General features: G+C 38.8%; 1 protein-coding gene across 2 annotated transcripts in view; it reads right to left on the reverse strand.

Annotated features, from left to right (window-relative positions):
• Window positions 1-22,263, reverse strand: part of nlgn1 (neuroligin 1) — a 412,586-nt gene that overhangs the window by 235,749 nt on the left and 154,574 nt on the right. For both annotated transcript variants that reach the window (XM_036007130.1, XM_031311671.2), the window contains one exon: window positions 9,833-9,892. In XM_036007130.1, the coding sequence (XP_035863023.1) occupies window positions 9,833-9,892 (60 nt within the window). The remainder of the gene's footprint in view (window positions 1-9,832; window positions 9,893-22,263) is intronic.

Here is a 22,263-nt window from a genome sequence, read left to right on the forward strand (position 1 = left end):
GGAGGGCTGTATTGTAAAGCTTTAGCCCTTGATGTGATTCTAATATGGGTTGGATTGTGCGCAAAAAGAATAAGAAGACTTGGAGAAATCTAACAACACGCTGAAACCCACGTCCAAAACAAGGTTTCACTTTCATGTTCTGCATCTCCGAGATAACGCGTTTCATCTTGCTTCCTAACTATCTCCATCAGTGCATGCAGCAGCACACGTCGTTAATCCCACTGATGTTTTACTACTGAGGGACTCAGGTCCAGAGAGAGATCAGTAAGTCTATTCGGAATTCAAAATTAACCAAGCAAGAAAATAGAAAAGTGTTTCCTCCGAGACAATAGAATAAAAAGATATTCAGTTGTTCCAAGAGTAAGAGAGGCATAAAGATTGAGTGTTTGTGTCTGAAAGTTGTGAAGTAGTACTCAGAACCCAGGGGCTAGACAAAAGAATGTATACACCGCAGGAAAAAGAATTCTACTCAGAAGGAACTTGATCACAGTAACAAACACTGTTGTATAGGTGGCTCAATTATGCCTTTAAATTGTTTGCATTGCTAGGATTACTTTGATGAAATTATGGCTTATCTTATTCAAATACTGTATTAAAATAATAAAACTACTCTGGTAAAAACAAAAAAAGTGGGTGCCCTCCACTTCCACTTCCTTGTGAATGCTTAGAGATGAAAGAGGTGTGAAGGTGTGTGTGTGTGTGTGTGTGTGTGTGTGTGTGTGTGTGTGTGTGTGTGTGTGTGTGTGTGAGAAACATAATCATCAGCATGCCAATGAAGATAATGTTGATATTATGAGGGTGTCAGCCATGATGGTGATGATGACGGCAACAACCATACTGGTAATGTTTTAAAAGATAATAATAATAATAATAATAATAATAGTGTTAGCTTATTACAGTGATGACAATATTGACAATAATGATGACTGCAGAAAACCATAATGATGATGATGTTAAAATGACATTGATGTTGATAAATACATAGATGATAAGGCTCATGGTCTTATGGTTGTGAAGATGATGCTGACAACAACTATGGATCTATGCTCAGTATCACTGGTAGACCACACATTATAAGTTTCATGTAAATTGGATGATGTTTGTCATATAAGGCTGATTTTCTGTTGCCAGCAGGGGGCACTATGACCAAAAGTCAAGTTTGGCCTATAGATGACCTCAGGCCTGGACTCTTATCAATTGTTAGAAAGTTTGGGCAGATATGACAATGTACACTCAAGTTACAACAACTTCTTCGTTCATCGATAAATGCTCAAAATGGCCACCACGCACACACCATAGGACGAAAAGTTTTGTTTTTAATAACTTTTCATCGTTGAGGTCTTTAGATGACACAGACCAAATTTGAAGTCGATCGGATGAATAAAACCTCAAGGAGGAGTTCGTTAAAGTATAGCACCTTGACTTTTAGGTCTACTTCCTGTTGCCACTAGGGGGCGCTATGACTTTGAGTAAATATCTGTCTCTAGATGTCCTCAGGGTTGGACTCTTATGAATCCTTAAAATTTTTGAGTTGATTGGTCAATGTACACTCAAGTTATACCCACTTCCTCTTTTGTTGGCGAAACACACCAAATGGCCGCCCCCCACAGCCAGGTCCTATGACGAAAAGTTTTTCTTTTAATAATATTTCATCTTTAACGTCTTAAGATGGCACAGACCAAATTTGAAGTCGATTGGATGAAATCTCTAGGAGGAGTTCGTTAAAGTACGACATGTGGAAATGGCCAAAATCACACTATTACTCCAATGAGCTTTTTTGTACATCTTGACATGCTACAATTGTGTACCAGATTTCGTGAGTCTATGTCAAACGTACTGCAGGGGCTCAATTTTTTTTATTTTGAAGGGGGCGCTAGCGAGGCATTTTTTCACGCCTATCTACGAAACATTTAAAATATCAAATTATTCACCAGGCCTGATTCGTGTGCAAAGTTTTGTGAGTTATTGAGTATGATAAGGTCCCCAAAAAGACAATTCATTGCGCGAGAAAATAATTCCTTCAATTCCAATAGGGCCTTCGCCGCTGTCGGCACTCGCGTCCTAAAAATTAGGATGATTATGTTGATGAAAAGAACAACCATGGTAGTTATGATGATGATGAGGAGGAGTACAGGGGATGAACTTCAAATATATATATATGGTGTATTTTCACACAATATGATTTATCTTATGAGATATGATAAAGTATATGAATTCTCTATATGAGCTGTATGACATTTTACCATTTTCTGTATGTGTATATGTGCTCTCAAGTATTACATAAATACATATTTTTTGCTGTAGTGGGATACATCCAGCAGGATACAGCGGATGCGTCTTTTTGTTTAGCGGATGCGTCTTTTTGTTTTGCGCTGAAGTTTAGCAGTAATGAGGTGAGGTTAGGATAAAATTGGCAATGTATTTGCCAATTTTTGTATTGGCATTTGATGGAATTACCTGAATTTACCTGATGGAATTACCTGAATTTACTTTTTGAAACAAGTCCCGATGTATATTGAACACACTGTACCGGGAGGTTTTAAGTTCATGTAATCCAGCTTGCTTTCAGTATGGTGTCCTGGCATCCTTCATTGGCTGCCAAAGCAAGAATCAGGGCCAAAAAAAAAAAATCTAAACCCCAGTCTCTCCCATTCCCCTAACTTATAAACTAATCATCATTGAGCTGATTGCAAATGTCATCTCTTTCCATCATCCTCTTGCATGGAGTGAGTTAATGTTGTAATTGAGGTTATTACAGGAACATCCAGTATTTACACGATTATTTTCAATAACAATATGTCCTTTCATTCTTCTGTTTGAAGTAACTTTAAATGATTTAGGTTTTTTAACAATGGAGGCGGGAACATCCAACTGTCCTGTTTTTTTTTTTTTTTTACAGCAAGCAGCGAGATGAAAGCTAGCTTTGAGAAGAGCTAAAATAAGATGCAATCTTGAAGTGATTTGACCATTCAATCTTTCCAGGGACGAATATGGGTGAGGGAGAGTTTGTCAGATGAAAGGTACCATGCCAACATGGAGTAGATTGTTGCTTCCTTGAGGATGAGGTTATGATCAAAGAGATCCAGGTGCTTTAGATTTCTCTGAGCAAACCCTGAGAGATGCCCTCGGGCTGTTGCAACAACTTTGGTATCCTCTCCCTCTGCCAGTGTAGACGACTTATCAAACCAACAGCAGAGACAACGAGCAGAGGTGTTTTTGGATTCAGCCTTTTGCTGCAGGGAGCAAAACCATGGGGACGCTCCGTAAAAGCAACAGGAAACAAAATGAGGCCCAGAGGTAAACACAAATTCAAATGCTTCCAGATGAAATGCTCCTGTGTAATCACTGCAACTGTGCAGATGTAACTCAACAGAGTACATATCCACTGGCATGTGTAAGATGGCATGAATACGAACATGTAATGACATGAAGATTTGATGGAATGTTTACCGTACTTCTGCCATATGCAACTGAATATCTTCTCAGCAATATATTACATTTGTACGTAGGATTTGTGTCTGAACTAATACATTGTTTTAATCATATTTGCTTTTACTGTATTGCATGTCATCATGACAACATATATGTTTGAGCTCATAATAACAAAATAAAAATAATAACAAAATTGGAAAGTAATCGCTGTCCTTTTTAAGGACGAGTTCATGTTGATGGAGATACCATATTTACCAGTTTCCAACTTGTAAATATTATAATCCAACTCAGGCCAAAGGCAGTTGTTAAAGGTAAGGAGGGTCTGGCTAGTCCACACAGCATTCCAGGATGGGAGAAAAACGTGCTCTGATTTATTGGCATTTCTTTAAACCAATCCCAATCGTCTTGGGTGGCGCTAAGCTAGGGCTGCTCGATTATGGAAAAAATAATAATCACGATTATTTTGGTCAATATTGAAATCACGATTATTTAACACAATTACTCATTAACCTTGGGATATAATGGATAGTGTCCAGGGCAGGGCCTGAAATTAACACCCGACCACGCGCCATATGTGGGTGAATTTTGCAATTGGTGGGTAACACTGTCAATCTACCTGCCACATCGGCAGGTAGCCAATGAGAATTGAGTGACTCATGAAGTTTTTTTTGCAATTGTTGTTCTTTTACATTTCAACGAAGTCCGCCATTTCATTGGATTTTAGGTAAAAATGTGGCGGCACATTACTGGGGTAAAGAGGCCAGCTTAAACGAACAACCAACAAAAAGATGAGGATGAGTCAAAGAAAAGTAAAAGAAGACGTTTTAATACAAAGTGGACAATTGGAGACAACAGCAAGGTTTGTGAGTGGCTGATTTATGACAGCATTACAGAACAAATGTACTGACGTCCATGAAAGCAGCGCAGTTTGAGAGGACGCGACTGCTGTTTGGGGAACATTCATGCGATCCGAAAGAAGATGAGGCCGTTCTCTGACTACGTTTGGATGTGCGAGTAAGAATTAAACTGTTGGTGAGATGGGATGAGATAATGCAACGCTGACGTAGGTCAGTTACAGTACAATGACAGTTGCACAGATGTATGTGTGTGTGTGCATGTTGGGAGTTGGGAACTGGTGAGAAAATGTCCAGTACTAGGTAACTTTACCAGTAATAATAATATTAATTTAGTTCTGCTTAACGGTTGCTGAACGCTATAACTAACAGCTGCCAGGACCTGTCTACGTGACTAAATCAGCCATGAACACAGCCGCGTGTGATTTGTTTACATACTAGCTGCGGTAGGTTTATATCTGTTGAGTTAGCACTGTGTGTGTGTGTACGTGCGTGCATGTGCATGTGCATGTGCATGTGCTGGCATGCATGTGTTATCAAGCTAACTGTGAATTGTCATTGTGTCTGTAGGGTGGTACTTGACAGCACTTAAATGTGTATTCTTACAAGTTAAAGAACAATGTTTGTGCAATTTCTGTTTTTCACCTTTATGAGGCAAAAAAAAAACTGGCTGGTAAAAAGTCACTGTGGCGTTTTTAGTTTTGAACATGAGCAGAAATCTTGATCAAACATCTGAAATATTACAGTCCAGGGGTTTATTAATTAATTAATTATTTATTTATTAATTCATTAAAAGGAATTCATGTATCATTGAGGGGAATAATTGTCATATGCACATTTAAGGAGGTTACTTCCCCAACAAAAGACGAAGAGGAGGGAAGAGTAAATGCTGCCTAGGCTACATGTGTGCTGACTCAGATATAATTAGATAAGCAGATCTACAGGCGAATACATAGTTGAAAGCAATACAGAATGCCTGACAGCCTTACTGCAAACTATTCCATTATGTTTTAATATTTGGATTGTAATCTATGTTTCCCTTTACATAAAGATATTTCCAGCATAAATTGATTCAGAAAAAGGTAGAAATAGGTGCATAAAAATCCACCTGAATGCAGGAAATTAAGTGTTTAATGCTCAAAATTCCCTGCCTCGCTGTGTGTAAAGTGTGGGAGGGTCTGCCTGCCCATTGGCTTGGAAGTTGCTAAGCCATCTCGCAAGGTGTTTCTTGGATAGGGCTTTATTGGCCACACCATTTCCAAAACACGTCTGATGGTGGCCGTGTGTTCAACAAAACATGCCAACTCACAAACTGGGCACAGCAGATGTCATTTTCCCTCACTGTCCCTGTGTATGGGGTGGAAGACAAAAAGCATCCAGCCTGGCAGCTGCCAGGTAGTTTTGTTTCAATTCACGATGTTAACCACATGGCACCAAAACTGCGACCATTTCACAACATGTGCCTGTACGGTCATATATGTTGTTTTGGGAGTAATTGGCAAACAATATTTTTTTGTCGTTTAGGTATGAGGACATGTTGCCTTAAACTTTGCAATTTGCTAACTCAGCGTTTGCAAACTTGAGCTGACTTGAGTTATAAAAATGATAATCTTCCCCATACCTTCCATTACATATGACGTGAAAGTAGCACAGTTATTGTTGTACCTTTGTACAATGGCTTATGTAGGAGGTCAGGGTGGGTGGTTGGGTCTACAGATTATTTTTGACACAGAAGACTGAGCCAGCCGCTTCTATGGTTGGTGTCAAACACCAACCATAGAAGCGGCATATCAGAAAATCCTTTAGGACGTTTTGTTGTTTAGCTTCAGAGGCAGGATTTCCATCAAGTCCTTGTTGAATTGCTATGACTGCAATGCGAAGAGCAGTTTACTGCAACTGCACTTAAAATGCTTGCTAGAGCATTAGGCCACTATGCAGTAAACTATTTTGTTTTGTGGTTTCTCATTGGTTGGTCTAGTTTTTGCAGTCTCAATAGTTGGAGTTGCACCTGAAATGTCACCAGCGGGAGCCTCTGGGTGAGCTTGATGCAACAAGGTAGCACATTCCGCAGTTGATCTTTTGTCATCCTTTCCTCGGCTCTTCATGTCTTCATTCTGTGACACAATCTATATCCTTGTGCCCTCCACACCACATATCTATAGCGTATAAGGAGATTAACATCCCACAGGTATAGCCATATAATACTTTATAAAGGATCTCAGGGGCCCTATATGAGTCTTGTATATACCACAATTCACAACATCTCCACTTCTGTATAGCCACTCTTAGCCACTCCAGCATTATTCGCTGTAAAAAAAATAAAAAAATAACAGAGCTTCTAACAAATCCTCAGCTCTCAGGGACTTTCCTGTTTACATCTCTATTCCCAGTACAAAAGGATTACAAACACCAGCTTTAGTGAGTATAAAGCGATTGTAAAATCCAAGATTTGCTGAGTGGGAGGGTTGGGGAGGTTAGGGGATGTCCTCATTGAGTTTGCATCTACAAGGCAACAAGTGGTCAAGGGTTAAGAGCATCAGGAATCAATGGGGGGGATCCGAGCTAATCAGAGTCAGCCTGGATGGGGCAACAAAGTGTGTGACTGTTCGTGTGTATGTGTGTGTCCTCAAGCATATTTTCCTCTATATTAGGGATTAGTTGTCTGCCCTGCATCCTATTTTAAGATAATACTTGAAGATTTCTGGGATTTTATTGAATAGATCTGTGTGACTGTAATCTTTTTGGTGTGTGTGTGTGTGTGTGTGTGTGTGTGTGTGTGTGTGTGTGTTGTGTCTGTGTTTGTGAGCTCCCAGAAAAACAGCGTAATGGCACAGATCAAAGGGATCCGGATGGTTGTGAGCCTTATTTGGATGTAATTGCTGTTTACTTCGTCACATTATACAGTAGAGGTGCCTTATTAAGACTTTCTGCCTGTCATTAAAGTAGCACTCCAGCAGCCTGAAGGGGATACGACTCTATCGCAGGCTTTTATCAAGGACAGTTTATCCTTATTATGGCTTTTCAAAGGACTGCTTGTTTATGGCAACTAAGCAAAGGTTTATATTTTTGTATTATAGAGATTACTGAATTTCCAGCACACTGTCTTAGCTTTCAAACAGCATTTACTTTAAATTCTAGAGGAGCAATTCCAATATGTATGTCCTATAATCTTTGTCAGGTATCCACTGGGTCCCTTTAGTATTCCTTTTCATATTCCCAATAATCTTCTATGATTAAATGCCTTCAAAGCAACAACAGTATGTGGTAAATGCTAATGTATTTTGATGTTCCCTTTGTTTCAGGGTTCACAGGTATGTGTGCAGAAGAGAAACCGTGTGATTTAGTTCCAAAAATTTAGTGAGTGAATCAGGCCACAGATAAATGAGGTAACTAACATGTCTTGAATACCGAATGTGGTTACATACTTTACTGCACAGTACCAATACAGTGAGGCAGTGTAGGCATCCATACTAGTGTGGAGTAACTTTCCTCCTATGGAATCTATCTTGTCATAGTAAAAATTTCTGATGATCATCTTCATTACAATATAGAATATCCAAACTTCTGATTGTAAATTGCAGGTGGTGAGAGAGATCTTTCCAAGGCTTTAGCACATATTGGGATTTTAGTTATATTATAAAGTTCATTAAATTACATAAACATCCCTCAGACGCGGAACTGGATGGAAGTAACTATAACAGTTAAGTTACAGAGCACATATCATCATGACTGGTTTAGTTTGTATCTTTGTATCACTGGTGAAAGGTAACTGACAGCATTTATTTAAGTACTTACTTAGCTACGTACAATTTTTAGGCGGTTGTACTTACATTTTAAGCTACTTTATAGTTTTAATACAGTACCTTACAAAAGAAAATATTGTACTTTCAACTTCACAACATTTATTTGACTGCCAGCGTTTCAGATTTTACATACACAATATATAATCACCTTATACAATATAATATATTGTTATATATTACAACAATATACAAAGCAGTTTAAATATATTATACCCTGACCAGCTGCACTGTTAAAATGCATGTTATTTCGTCACTAATAAATAAATGAGTAATTTATATAATTTCACAGGAAAAATAAATAATAACTTAGCACACGTTCACAGTTCCAGAGCCTTCAACCACATTTTGTGAGCTTCAGCTGTTAGTTACCATACAGAGTAAACTCTGTATAGTAATGAAGGACACAACATTCCTAGTTCATTTTATTGATAATATATTTCTACTTTTACTTCTTAAGTGCAATTTTGAATGCATTTTTACTTGTATCATTTGTATTTCTATTTTTACTTCTTTGAGAATTATGTTTTTGGAACGGAAGGGGTATAAATACATTGGTTTATGTCATCTATGCTACATGTTACTAGCATGATCAGACTTGGTAATATTAGCTCTCCTCTGTTTCCTCTTGACTTCAGTCTGTTACCCACATAAACTCTGGTTCTGTGGAGATTTAACTCAACAAATGAGATTATTTCTGCTGTTCTGTCTCTCCGAGATGCTTGCAAAATTTAAATTACAATCTGCTGTGTAAGCAGTCCTCAAAGTTTGAAAATCATGGGATTGACAATAGCTAGAATTACCTAGCAATAGAAATTGTAGTACTGAGTATTTATGTGCTGTTTTGATTGTGTGTTCTCCAAAAAGCATTAAAATGGAGAGCCCAGATGATCACTTGAAACCATAATGACAGTAATGTCACTTGAAATCAGTTCCACCCAAATGCTGGCTCATTTTATTACTGCCAAGTCTGTCATGTCTGCTAGCCAATCCACATTTTATGTAGCTACAAAACAAGTAATTTGGCAGGTTGGGACTTAGGTTCTGAATCTAACAGCCACTGCGGGTGTTTGACCAGACAGTTAGCTTCAGATACTGGTGTGTAGTAAATTAGCTCACACTTTGCCCTGAAGGAGAGGAAACCATGCCAGGAGGGATGACTCCCCCACATGACTTTGCCACAACTACGACTGAGAGGGATGCTTACAATGACTTTTTTCTCGAGTATTTTCATGTTGTTTTAGGCTCCTCACATACTAAGGTTGTTGGTTTGACGCCCACAATTTGAACAGGTCTAAGTCTTAGTATAGGTGCAAGCCAGTTAGCCAGTCGTTGATTTTTTTGAACATGATCTGATTTTATACGACACGAATTAAAAGAAAAACATGCAAAAATGTGTTAAGATCTGGCTGAAGGGTTAATAGTTACTTGATCTGCTGGTGGGATGCAACATAGAAAAGGAAAGTAAAGGAAACAGCAAATCCAAGCAGAGAATCTATGTTACAATGTTATTATCAAAGAATGGTGGTAAACATGTAAACTTTAGACATCAAGCTGAAAAGGACAAAACACATCCAGCCCAAAAAGAGTTTACGAGTAAAGAGCAAAAAGAAAATGTCCATCACTTTCAAAAAAAGGACAAGAAATGTAAGAAAATCAAAGAAGATAAAAATTGGAGGAGAAAGGGTAAGTCTGGTTTCCCTTGTCATGCAAATCAGTTTGGCATCGGAGGGGGGGAAAAAATACCTTCGTCGTCCGTGCGGTCACTATCACCTAAATCATCAGTGTGTTTCTTTGTAAGGGGACCTATAGGACCAAGAAGGAGAAGATGGAGGAAAACAGGGTGATCAAGAACACACACAGCCTTCAAAAGATGCTCTCAAAAGATAAGAAAGTAGTCAATAATTAATGTTTCTATAGCCCCTTTTTTGGAAAAATCTTCACACTGACAAGGGGACTGGGTAACCATTACCACAAAGTCCACTTCACGTATTTACCGTAGGACTTTACTGTTATGAGCAAGAAAAGAGGGACTTTAAAAAAAGAGGCTGAAAAAATATTAGTTCTCTGTTGAAAATGGAAACTTAACTGAGGATAAACCTCTTAGGATAAAAAGACATAAACCTCTTTGAAACAGTGCATACAGTAGCATCAATAATACATTTCAGAGACATTATGTTAACATTTGGAAATGATCACTGTAGCAGAGAAAAAAAGCTGAGGCTGTAAAAGAAGCAGTGTTTTTAAGAGCAGAGCACTCAACAGAAGCATGTGACAAACTGCCCCTGTTGTATTTTCAGTGTGTTAACTGTGTGTGGGCTTAAACACACAAACATGTACATCCAATGTCATGCATACTGTAGATTTGACTGCAGGGGTTCTGCTGTGAAGTATAGCCCACATCAGAAAAGTTTGATGACAGAAGAGAACAGGCAAATTGATTTCAATTGTTCTCCCTATTTTAATTTCCAAAGAGTTATATAATGAAAATAGTTTCTGGGTAGTTATTTTTGCTTAAAGAAATAGTTATCACGTTTTGAAAAAATATGCTTATTCACTTTCTTCTGCAACTCTTCAAGAAAGCAAATCAGCATAATAACTGTGTTTTCTTGCTCTGGCAAAAATGGTGGAATAGTTTGACAGGGGAAGCGGTCAGTAGCTTCTTTATTAAAACCAACAAATTGTAATTTTAATTAAGAGTTTCCTGTACATACAGAGACATAATACACATGCTATCTAAAAACAAGTAAGTAACAATGACACATATAAACACACCTACAAAGAACACACAGAAACTATATAACAGATCTGAAAACATGCAGCCTTGAAGTAAAGGATGTATGCTAGCAGGGAGCATGACACACAGGAAAAAGAGAATAACATACTGGCAGTGCATAAGCCTTCACCCACAGACACACACACACACACACACACACACACACACACACACACACACACACACACACACACACATAAAGCAATGACATCCACAACATATGATGCCACAGGGCTTCAAATAGCCATCTACTGATGAGGAAATGACCACTCCAATCCTTTCCAACTACCTTCATTAGCCACGGCACCACATAGCCAGCAATTTTATGCAAATCTACTTCAATTCCATTTGACTTAATAAAAGTGAAACAGCAGTCAATTTCAACATGACAAAGGTCACAAGGCACTTTCTGTGAATGAGGATAGTGTTAAAAAGAAATGACTCTGTCTAAAAGGAGAATAATTCAATAAAAGATTTTGATGACTGCCGGTTTGAACATATGTGTTTATGGAATAGAGAACGGGTGATTAATCACTTGAAAGGTTCAAGATACTTTTAGTCAGACGCTCATATTGATGAGTCATAATTCCTCCATCATTCAACATAGTGGTGGTTTATTTTAAGGGCAACCATTTCTCTCCTGTGACTTTAAAGAGGAAGTCGGCTCCCTGCATATCATTCTGTCCTACAGCAGTCTCTCAGCTCTCTTTTGTGAATTTGACAAGCAATTTGATAAGCAAGAGCTGACTTGTGCTTTCTATATGCTGAATAAGCACCAAGACTCAAGAACTGCTTCTTTCAAAATGTGAAACGTCTAAGAAACACAGAGCGCCCACTGTCTGGGAATATGTTACCTGCTTATGAAGTATACTGAGTGATAGAAAGTTATGTGCTAATACTTAAACATACACCACACATTATATAATGGTGGTTATTGTTATCGTATTGCCATCAATCTCTTAAAGTCCTTATCTCCCCCTTTTGATTTCTAAAAAAACGTTCGGGGGTAAAGGTGTATGAAATTATGCAGTATTACATTAAATAGATAATTTCAGTTTACTATTAATAGTGCATCTATAACATTTCCTACAACTTTTATACAATCTGCAGTATAAACATTAGTAGTAGTAATCATAGTTATATTATCTTTATTCTTTCTATAAGTGCCACGGCGCATCATATCAACAGCTATGATTATTATCATATTTCTGTATATCTGTATCAGTGTCTCTGTGTCCCAACCGGCAGCAACAGATGGCCCCCCACCAAGAGCCAGGGTCTGTCTGAGGTTTCTGTCTGTAAAAAGGAAGTTTTTCCTCGTCATTGTTCGTGGGAAATTGTTGGGTCTTTGTAAATTATAGTGTGGTCTAAGACCTACTCCTGAGATAACTTCTGTTGTGATTTGACACTATAAATAAAATTAAATGGAATTTAATTGAAATAGAAGCTCTCGACTAATGGAAATGGAAAATGCTGACCTTCTTGGTGAACCTAATTGGTCAATTATGGCAGCATATTTCTTCAACCATGACAAAAAAACAAGGCTTAGAGTCCTGGTATAACAATTATTGTTCATGTTGTGACATATTTTCTCTGTACTGCTACAGTAAATGCAATTTATTCCATTTTAACAAAAACTAAGAGAGGGTTGTTTTTGAGAATATGATCTATTCTACAGCACTTATTCTACAGTAAATATTGTCTTTATTAGAAACAACTCAAATGTAATTGTTTAATAGACTACACAGTAGAACGTGTATTTCTGGCAGGAGGTTCTGCCTCCTATTATACGGCATATGAGAGTGGGTGGGGGAGTCTGAGGGATGTCAGGTTGCATAGCTTTCCTTGCTAACAGTATGGAGAGTAAAGCATAGAGCCAAAGCCACCTTCGAGCAGTCATGGTGACAAAATCCTAACCCTAAAATGTAACAAAATATAAGCACCAAATTTCCATGTAAAGAGGCAATTTATGGTGGTGGATGGATCAAACAAACATAGGACTTTCACCCAGGAGAGTGGAGTTCGAGTCCAGTTTTAAAAGTAAACGGCGAGTACTTTTTTTAACTTTACAAACGTCACATTCAGCATCACATGCGTAACTGTGAAATAAAATTGAATTTTAACCCAAACCATGAACTTTTTCTAAACTTAGTAGTAGTAGTAGGTTTGGTGCCTAAACATAACCAAGTAGTTTTATTCAAAACTGTGACGGACGTTCTTTGGTTTAGATCTAAGGTACCGGTAGGGGTGGTATTTTATGATACGCTCCTGTGGGTTGTATTAGAGGGTAGGGAACAAATGACTCATAACGTCATTATTTGTCTGTTTGGAGGACTTGTTGGTTCTCTAGCTATGAAGAAAACAGGCTTTAGCCATTGTTTAAAATATTAAGGAAGTATAAATATATACAATGTTGAAGATTTGCTTGCGTCCCCTGATGACATAGAGGTGCCTAGGTCTATGGGCTGGCCCAATTTAAAAGTCACTAATACCAATCATTCAATGAAGTAGGAATTTCAAAAGTTCTAAAACTATTAACAAACTTTGACCTAGGAATCCTAGATTCCTGAGTAAGAATTTTCATAGTCAAATCAGAATTGTCAAGTCTTGCCTATCGTCGACTGATCGTCAAATGGGGGCGGGGTGGGGGTGACCGTCGGTCACGGATCATGGAAAGTAAAACTTCAATCATGGGGCAGTTGGATTTATTTACCCACTTTAAAAAGATTTATTAAAAGATTCAAACATTCGCGACGAGACAAAACCAATTTAGAATGCTGCAGGGAAAGGTTTCCGAGGTCTTAACCGGCCCGGAGGCTCAACGAGCCTGCAAGCACAGTGTATGGTGGAGTGACCTAGAGAGTGACTGAAGAGAGCAACCGCCGTTAAAACAAAGCCGTGAATCTGAGAAATAAAATGTTTTCGCCATTTTATCACTAGAAATGCAGCTGTAGCAAGTATCTTACTGTGACTATTTTTATCCACATTCATATTTAGCAATTCAGCTACAAAACAAGCCTGAAAGTCGGAAATTAGGACAGAAGCACAAGGAGTCGTTGTGCTATGAAGATGATACGCCGTCTCATCTTGTCGCATTTGTGTAAACTGGCAGGTTTCAGAATGTTGCAGACTGGCGCATTGCAAGTAGCTGCAATTTTACACTTGTATCAGGCTCTTTCCAACAAATTTTCGACTATTCGTGGTCACCCCTACATTGATCCAAACTTTATTTAACACAGTGTACTGTCTATTGAAAACAATTTGTAAACCAACTGCCCTTGTAAAGAAACAGAACAGAAAGGAAGTGTTTTGAGGTTGGGGTGAGTTATGGGCAACTTAAAAACCTGTGAGAATAAAAGAATCAAAGAAAATGTGATTGATGTGGCCGCTCTCTGGACTGCACATGTGCTGCTATTACAGTGGCATGTTGTTTGACTGAGGGTTAGTGGGGATCAGAGCAGACAAGACAGCTGCATGACATCTCCTATCACACACAAACACAAACACACACAGACACACACACACTCACGCTCACTTACTCATGTATACACACACATAGAGAGAGACTTCATACAGCAATCAGGTGTCAATTCAAAACTGCCCAGTGACAAGGAGGCCCCGACACTGACCTGTACTCACCTACCTGTCACTGTGAGCATATGTGTGTGTGGGTGTGTGTGTATGTGTGTGTGTGTGTGTGTGTGTGTGTGTGTGTGTGTGCGTGTGCGTATGTGTGCGTGAGTGTATGCATGCGTGCGTGCGTGCGTGCGTGCGTGCGTGCGTGCGTGCGTGCGTGCGTGCGTGCGTGCATGTGTGTGTGTGTGAGTGAAAATGGTGAGGTCTCAGCTGGCATCACCTCTGATCAGTGATTAGGAACTTGAAACTTTCATCTCTTTCCATCTGACTCTCTGTGTCTCAATATCTTTATTTTTATCTTCTCTGCCTTACATTCTAACATACTCTGCTCATTCGCAAACTTCTGCTATGGATGCATGTCCCTTTCTCCTTTGTATCATATTTATATTCTTCTTATTCTTCTACTTCTTTTTCCATCACCTTGATCTCCATCTCAATGTTCAATGGAACAAATGGAACTTTGGTCAAGTGATAACAGGTTGTCATACAGGGAGGGGAGATGGTAACCCCTGTGTATATTCAAAGATGGTCCCAGGCATCAGATGTGAAAGTCCTCATTCTCTGGCCCTCCACTGACTCCTGGTTGATGTATTTGACCCCTTCCCAGTTGATACCGTAAGTAGATTAATATGTTAATAGCTGAAGATTATTTTGTCAAACATCTATAAAAAACAGTGCTTGTATGCTCAAATTACTAATAGTACCGTAAGCATGACCATGACAGACTTGCCTCTACGCTGCTTTGTACATTGTGAGTGAGGTCAGAATTAAGAGCTTAATGACATCAAACGATAAGAAAGCTCTGTTTTTTTCTACACCAAAAAAGCTCAAACCTGAATAGTTACTGGCATCGGTGGAAAGAAGAAGGAATAAAAACAGACAGACATCCCAGCAGCCAAAAGAGATGGGGACGTCACACTAAGATACACTCAGTGGCCATCATATTAGGCACACCTGAGTAGTCTGATGCAATTCAATTTAACAGATCTGCAATAACATTGTACATATTATATTGGGAAGTGTTTCTAATTTGTTTGTCCTTCCCATTTACAAACAAATGACGGGGGGTGTGGGGGGGGGGATATTAGAAACACCTCTCGTTTTAATGCAGTCCAGTACAAGATCCACTAACTTAATGCTAAAACATATAATTTAATAACAGTTTCAACAAAAAATGGAATATTATAGGCAACATAAAAGCAGATTGTCTAGAATTGTACAGAATGTTTGCATTGGGTTGCATTAATCTGTAGAGGTAGAGCTAATAGTAGGTCACTAATGGGCAATGCTTGTTTTTGTATTTTTGGCCATATTTCTATCAGTTAGTCAGACTAAGACAGGAGTGTAGCCAGATTCTCACCAACTTAGTTTTGGAAATAAAATAAGCACGTCATATAATCTCTTATTGGACCTAAAAACTGGTGCACAACCATGGTAAGTAAATAAGGTCAAAAGTAAACTCATATGAACAGTTTGGGTAATAGTTTACCATTGGCCTTTGTTTTTTCTTCCAATGAAGTTGGGCTATCCTTGGTTTAGAACCATTTAGAAACTGACAGTTCATGTTTTTTGTGGCATCAAACTTCTTTATAGAAAAGAATCCATATTCTCGTATCCCTGCAATTATCTTGGTGGGTAAGTTGTTAACAAAATGAGTGAAAGCTACACCCCAATTGTATGAAACAATATTTCCCTTTCAATGCCTAAAATAATAAGAAACAATACATATAAAGACTTTTCCTATATGTGTCCTACTTTTAACTATTATTTAATTCACCAAATATTACACAGTCTCTCATTCCATAATCTATACTCCCGGTGTTTCTTTGTCTTTTGCAGTTGCTTGTTTTCTCTCAGTCCATCTTTCTCTTCTACCCTCATAGACCCATCTCTCCACCATCAGCATTGATTGGAGACTGATGTAGAGGAGTTTCATGCTCTTTGACACTGCAACAATCCATGACTCACAAAGCCAGTCGGGAAGCAAGAATAACATACACACACACTCTCAACCCTCAGGCATTCCTCCTCTCCTGGATGAGGTAATTATTGCGAGGGGAGTCTATGCATCGATCGCACATTCAGCACAAGAGCTAACCATACATACATATTGCTCTCTGTATGCATCAGTCAAGGTCTGCACCAGCATAGAAACACAGGAGCTTAATCAATCACCAATGCACATTAAAAAAGGGGATCTAACAGAGCGCACAGCTCAATGAGCCAAATAGGTAATCTACTACTGACCTTGGATAAAATCCCCACAGGCTGTAAACTATAAATACAGAATCCATTTCCCAAGGTAAAACTGGGAGTAGAATGCACTCAGCAAACCCTCTGATGAGAGGAATTAACAGAGACTGTGAGCAGTGAGTAAGCACAGGGACTGTGTGATGTTGGTTCTCATTTTTAAAACACAGTACATTGGTTAGATAAGATTCTAAGAAAGACACATAAGCACTGATTTCTTCACATGGTGTACTGTATCTATGGAAACTAGTGGGGGGTGAACCATGTCTTTCCTTCACTGTCCATCTGATCACTCTCTCAAACTGTGGTGCATAGATGTAATAGGGGTGTAAACTAATTAATATATTATTCGGCTATGCACAGATAATGTGCTCTGAACAGATATGAGAATATTGATTTATATTGTTCTACTAACTTCCTGTTGTATTTTATTTAGTCAGTTTAGACTTTCCGTAGTTTCCTGTCGAAAGTATTGTCCTTGGGGCACCAGGGTAGCTCACCTGGTTGAGCGTGCGCCCCATCTACAGAGGCTCAATCTTTGTCGCAGCGGCCGCAGGTTCAGTTCCAACCTGCGACCCTTTGCTGCATGTCATCGGCCTCTCTCCCACTTTCCTGACTTAATCTGTCCTATAAATAAAGGCAATAAAAGCCAAAAAAATAAACTTAAAAAAAAAAAAGTATTGTATTGTCCTGGCAGATATTGTCCTCTAGCCCCATTGTATTTCTACTCCAAGGTAATATTTCAGAAAAGAACTACAGAAAAAAGCATGCCAATTTGTTCAAAGGTTTTGTTAAACAGTGTGACAATACTCTACTGGTGTTTGATTAAAATGACATACAGTATATCAATAATATGCATGATCTATCTATCAGTAGCAAAGTCAGAAGTAGCGGAACATTGTGAAATGAACAGGTTTGTGGGAAGAAATGGCTATGTATAAGGCACAAATGTCTCTCCTTGAAGGCATTCATGGACGCTGTAACTGGCAGCCACAGACCGGGCTGTAATGTAACACTATGGGGCAAATGTGCATCGTCAGTTTGGTCCACTAAAAGATAAAGACCTTTTTAAAACCTCTTTCTATTCAACCAGAAACAGCTCTGAGGTCGCTAGCGCTAAGCCCACCACCCATTTAAATAACAATCCTTTAGCGGAGTTGTGATGGTTGGAAAAATGGAACGACGACCCCAAACTGCTTTTCATAGTTTTATTTTGTTTCTGTCGACTTTGAATTAAGTGTATTTTACAATGCTAAAATTACTGTTTATTTACATAGTCTGGTGGCTTTAGCAAACGCAATTTCGCGGATGTTTTTTATGTTTAAAAAAAGGGTCTTACTCTTTAACAGAAAGGTCAACCTCCTTAGAAATTCTTTCCATAATGTTGTCAGAAACTTAGAATATTAATCTGAGCCTGTCAATGGCAAAACAAGCACTTTTGTGAACGTAAATACAAGCTGCACAATTGCCCTATTAACTTACATTGTAGCTTGTTTCGCCGCTGAAAAATAGGGTCCAGGTTGAAAAAAACGGTAGTTACTCTTTAAGTGCTTGTTGAATTGTCTGCTTTGAAAAGTTACAATTACACTTCAGGGAGGAGGTGTGGTGGATGGTTGAGCGTACAAAGTGTGTTACTTTGATTTAGGACATTTGCATCCCTACCATCTCCTACAGTCAGCACGGCCAGAATCTTTCCCTTACCTTGACCAAATGGTCTCAGGCCAACAAATGTACCCCTAAACCATTATAATGCCTTCATTTATTAATTTCCTTTAACAGTAAAAGTGAAAAAAGAAAAAGAAGTATTTGCTGCCAAATAAAGAGTGATTCCAGCTGCATTTCATGTTCAGATCAGTTTGTCAATTTCAGGCCTTTTTAAATTGATACCTTACATATAAGTGCAATAAGAGAGGCTTCTGTGAAACCATCCAAACAGTTTTGCATGAGAGAACTGAATAATTATGGAACAAATGTGTATGAGGTGTCTGGGAAATGACTAAAATATGTCATGTAAATGGAAATGTGTCCTAACATAGATCACAAGATTATGCAATCCTAAAGGGGAGTGTGTGTTAGGGGGTGATGCATTAATATTCCAGATCATCATCAGGCTCTTTGCCTGTAGCACGAGAAGTAAGATTAGTCATAAGAGACACAGATAGGATTGAGAATTATTTGGTTCATCACCCCATCAGCAGAACGGAACTAAATGTGAAAAAAGGTGTTTTATAAATGAGAGTAAGAGCATCTGATTTTATGTCCATACAAAATTTTATCAGGAAAAAATGTAACATCCTCCAGCAGACTGCTAGATTAAATCATTGCTGATCTCTGTGTATGCTTGTGTGGTTGTGCAGTAACATGTGGGTGAAACCTGCACTAAGCCCATGTCTCAAACAAGACAATCCATATGGAAATTGTGATAAAGTAATAAACACAAACACGGAACATATGTATGTATCACCAATCAACCATCTCCAGACACTCAAGATGGTAGCAGAAACTGCAAAACTGTCCTTCTGTCATGTCTCACACAGTCTCTGACTTTAAGGTTTGTCAGACGTTTTTTTTTTTTTTTGCTTACTATAGCCTTTATGCACCGATGTCAAAGTCTTGCGCTTGTGATAGGCATGCAGTAGAAAAATGTAGAACTTCATTCAATCGAAAAATCCAGGCAGCAATTACATTTCAGTCAAAACGTATTTGGCATACAAATTAGCAGTGTATGTGTGTAATTTCTAGGGGACAGGTTGGTATTTCTAGACCCATTTTTATGGTGCTTTTCACTAATTCTCTATTTATTTTGTCAGTGGCACACAAAAAGGTAAACAACATTAAAGTTACAAGCAGCCCAAAAAGGCTCTATTCAACGAGAACACCTGATACTGTGAATACATACTAAAATGAATACATAAACTTCAAAAGAAGTCGATTACTCACACTTTTTCTTAAGTATCTAAGAGTGTCCTTGTGCAAACGCAAGCAATGACAGGCCAAGTCTGCCTGACCTGTAAAACAGATGAGACATGATTAATTTAAGACCTAAAGGATTCCACACCCACTCTAATGTTCCTCTCACCAAGTACCAACGCTACATTCTTGTACTTTTCTCTGCTTCCTCCTGCCACTTATTTCATCTACTCACGCTATTTCTATACTCCATCTCCCCTTCCCCTGTACTAATACTTTTATTCTTACATTCCCTCACTGTTCTCTCTCTTTGTACTGCTTGCTGACACCCACACTGTCAATGTCAGGGAGTCAATTCAAGACAGTGAAAGGCCTGGGAGGGGAGTACATGAGCTAAGATGTGTGACTAGTGTGCAAATAAGCAAGAAAGGAGAGAGCTTGAAACCTTTGCTTTCTTTTTCTTATTTTTCAGAGCCAATAATCTACTAAGAAAGCATGCATGCATGTTTTTTGGGTAAATAGTATGGGTTAAAGACAACATTTACCCTGCAATCAAGGTTCTGACTTATCGAAGAAGATACTAGCAGCAGAAATCTTGGAGAATGTCTTATATAGTAGGTTATTAGTCAAATGTCCTTCCCAGTAAGATGCGAGTGTGGGAGACTTAGGCCAGTTACATGCTTTAGCCGAACATCAAAGCAGCAGATCAAACAGAGAGTACAACATGTACTGTAATGTCTTAACTAGCATTCAAGTATTTCCACCTCCACTTGATTTAAAGCAGATGTTTAAAGTGTTTTGTCTCTCAATTTCACTAACCAATTCACACTCAGGCACCAATGACAGCGAGATTCCTTGCATGGCACTGGCATAACAATCAGCAGTGTCTTGGGCAATTCACTGAATGGTGTTTCACATGATTTCTGACACAATGAAGGTTTTTTTAATTTTTTGTTTGTATTCCTCACCCAGTCCACATTTCCCAAATCTCTACAATGGAGATAGTGGGTAAGTTCAATATGTTTGAAACAAAGACAGTTATTAGGATGAGTCATCCAAGCTGTCTGAAGGCAAAAGTGTTCAAACCTCTTCCTATGGGGCGAAACGCCTTGATCAAACTTCCCACCCTGTCCTGCTTTGACTCTTGAGTCACAGCCACCCCCAATCAAGTGAGGCAAAACACGTACATGATGGTATGGTTAAAGCAGGAAGTTGTGTCTAATCAGAGCAGTGTTGTCAAGAGCATCTTTGTCATCTAAGAAAAAAGCTGCGCATAGGTGGGATCGTACACAGAACCTTCTCAGTATGACATATTATGCTCAAGTTAGTGTGAGGCTGTGGATGCCTTTCGATTTATTTTATACGCATGCTGGAGAATCAGTGAAATGGGAGAAAATAGTTTGTGTCTGTAAGTTTTTTGATTTGTAAAATTTAAAATAAAAATAAATAGGTAAACACTGTTATTACTTATGCAGTTTGCTACAATATACAGGGATTTCCAGTGGAGGGTTAGGGTAAGTATAGTCTATATCCACGACGGTCCACTTCCGGGATTGCTCCAGTGCCTTTTTTGGCCAGATGTCCATTACCTTCCGCTTTCTTTGTGTTGTAATTTTAGGACTATGGTTAACTGCTCCTCAGATCTCTGCAGGGTAAATCTGTTGAATCAGAGTTTTCTGTTGCACGACTAAAACAACCTTCAAACGTACACGTTCCACCAAAACAAGTTCCTTCCCCAGGCTATTTTGCAGCGGCACCGTGGCACCGTCCAAGACAATTGTGATTGGTTTAAAGAAATGCCAATAAACCAGAGCACGTTTTTCTCCCATTCCAGAATGCTGTGCCCCCCCCCCCCATTTCACAGCGTTGTGGAGGAAGGTCTGGCAAAGCGAGACTAGGGTTAGTAGAACAAGTGGAAAAACAACAAAGAGTTGAGGTTCGTAATAACCACAGTGCTGGCATCATCCATTATGTTGCTGATATTGTCAAGACCTGACTCAACTAACTGCCAGACATGGTTGGGGATTGAACCTCAGCCAAAGTAGATTAGTAGTCACTGACCAGTCTCTCCGAATATATCTCAGGATGAGTCAGGACTGCATGTCTCACATCTAAAGAGACAAGTAGGTTTTTCTCTTTGTTAACTGACTCATTTTGACCAACACTGTTAGCTAATAGGCCAGTGGCCAGTCCATTTATCAGGGAGTCAAGCTGTTTTTGAACGGAGCTTGCTCTCCTCATGCAGTGAGACTTGTCAGCCCTGCTCTGTGTTCACCCTCTGCTCTGTGAAATATGGTATGACAGGAACTGCAGAGGTTTTAAACCCGAGTTGGTGACCCTACTTATACAAGAAAGGAATATGGATTCTGACTTCAGGCTTTGAGGCAAGACTCAGCAGAAAACATGTTTGTGTAACGCCACATGAGGAATGGTCTTTGGTAGAATGTATTTATTGAATTTATGTAATTTGAAGCTCCAACAACATTCATATTTCAGCTTCTTAACTTTTCCAATCGTGCAGATAAGAAAATGCTTCAATTTATCGACAGATAATATTGTATTATGGGATACTGTGTGTTATGCACTACAAAGGTATGTCGATATC

Source organism: Sander lucioperca, chromosome 11 (assembly GCF_008315115.2).
Source record: "Sander lucioperca isolate FBNREF2018 chromosome 11, SLUC_FBN_1.2, whole genome shotgun sequence".
In the NCBI taxonomy this organism is placed as follows: domain Eukaryota; kingdom Metazoa; phylum Chordata; class Actinopteri; order Perciformes; family Percidae; genus Sander; species Sander lucioperca.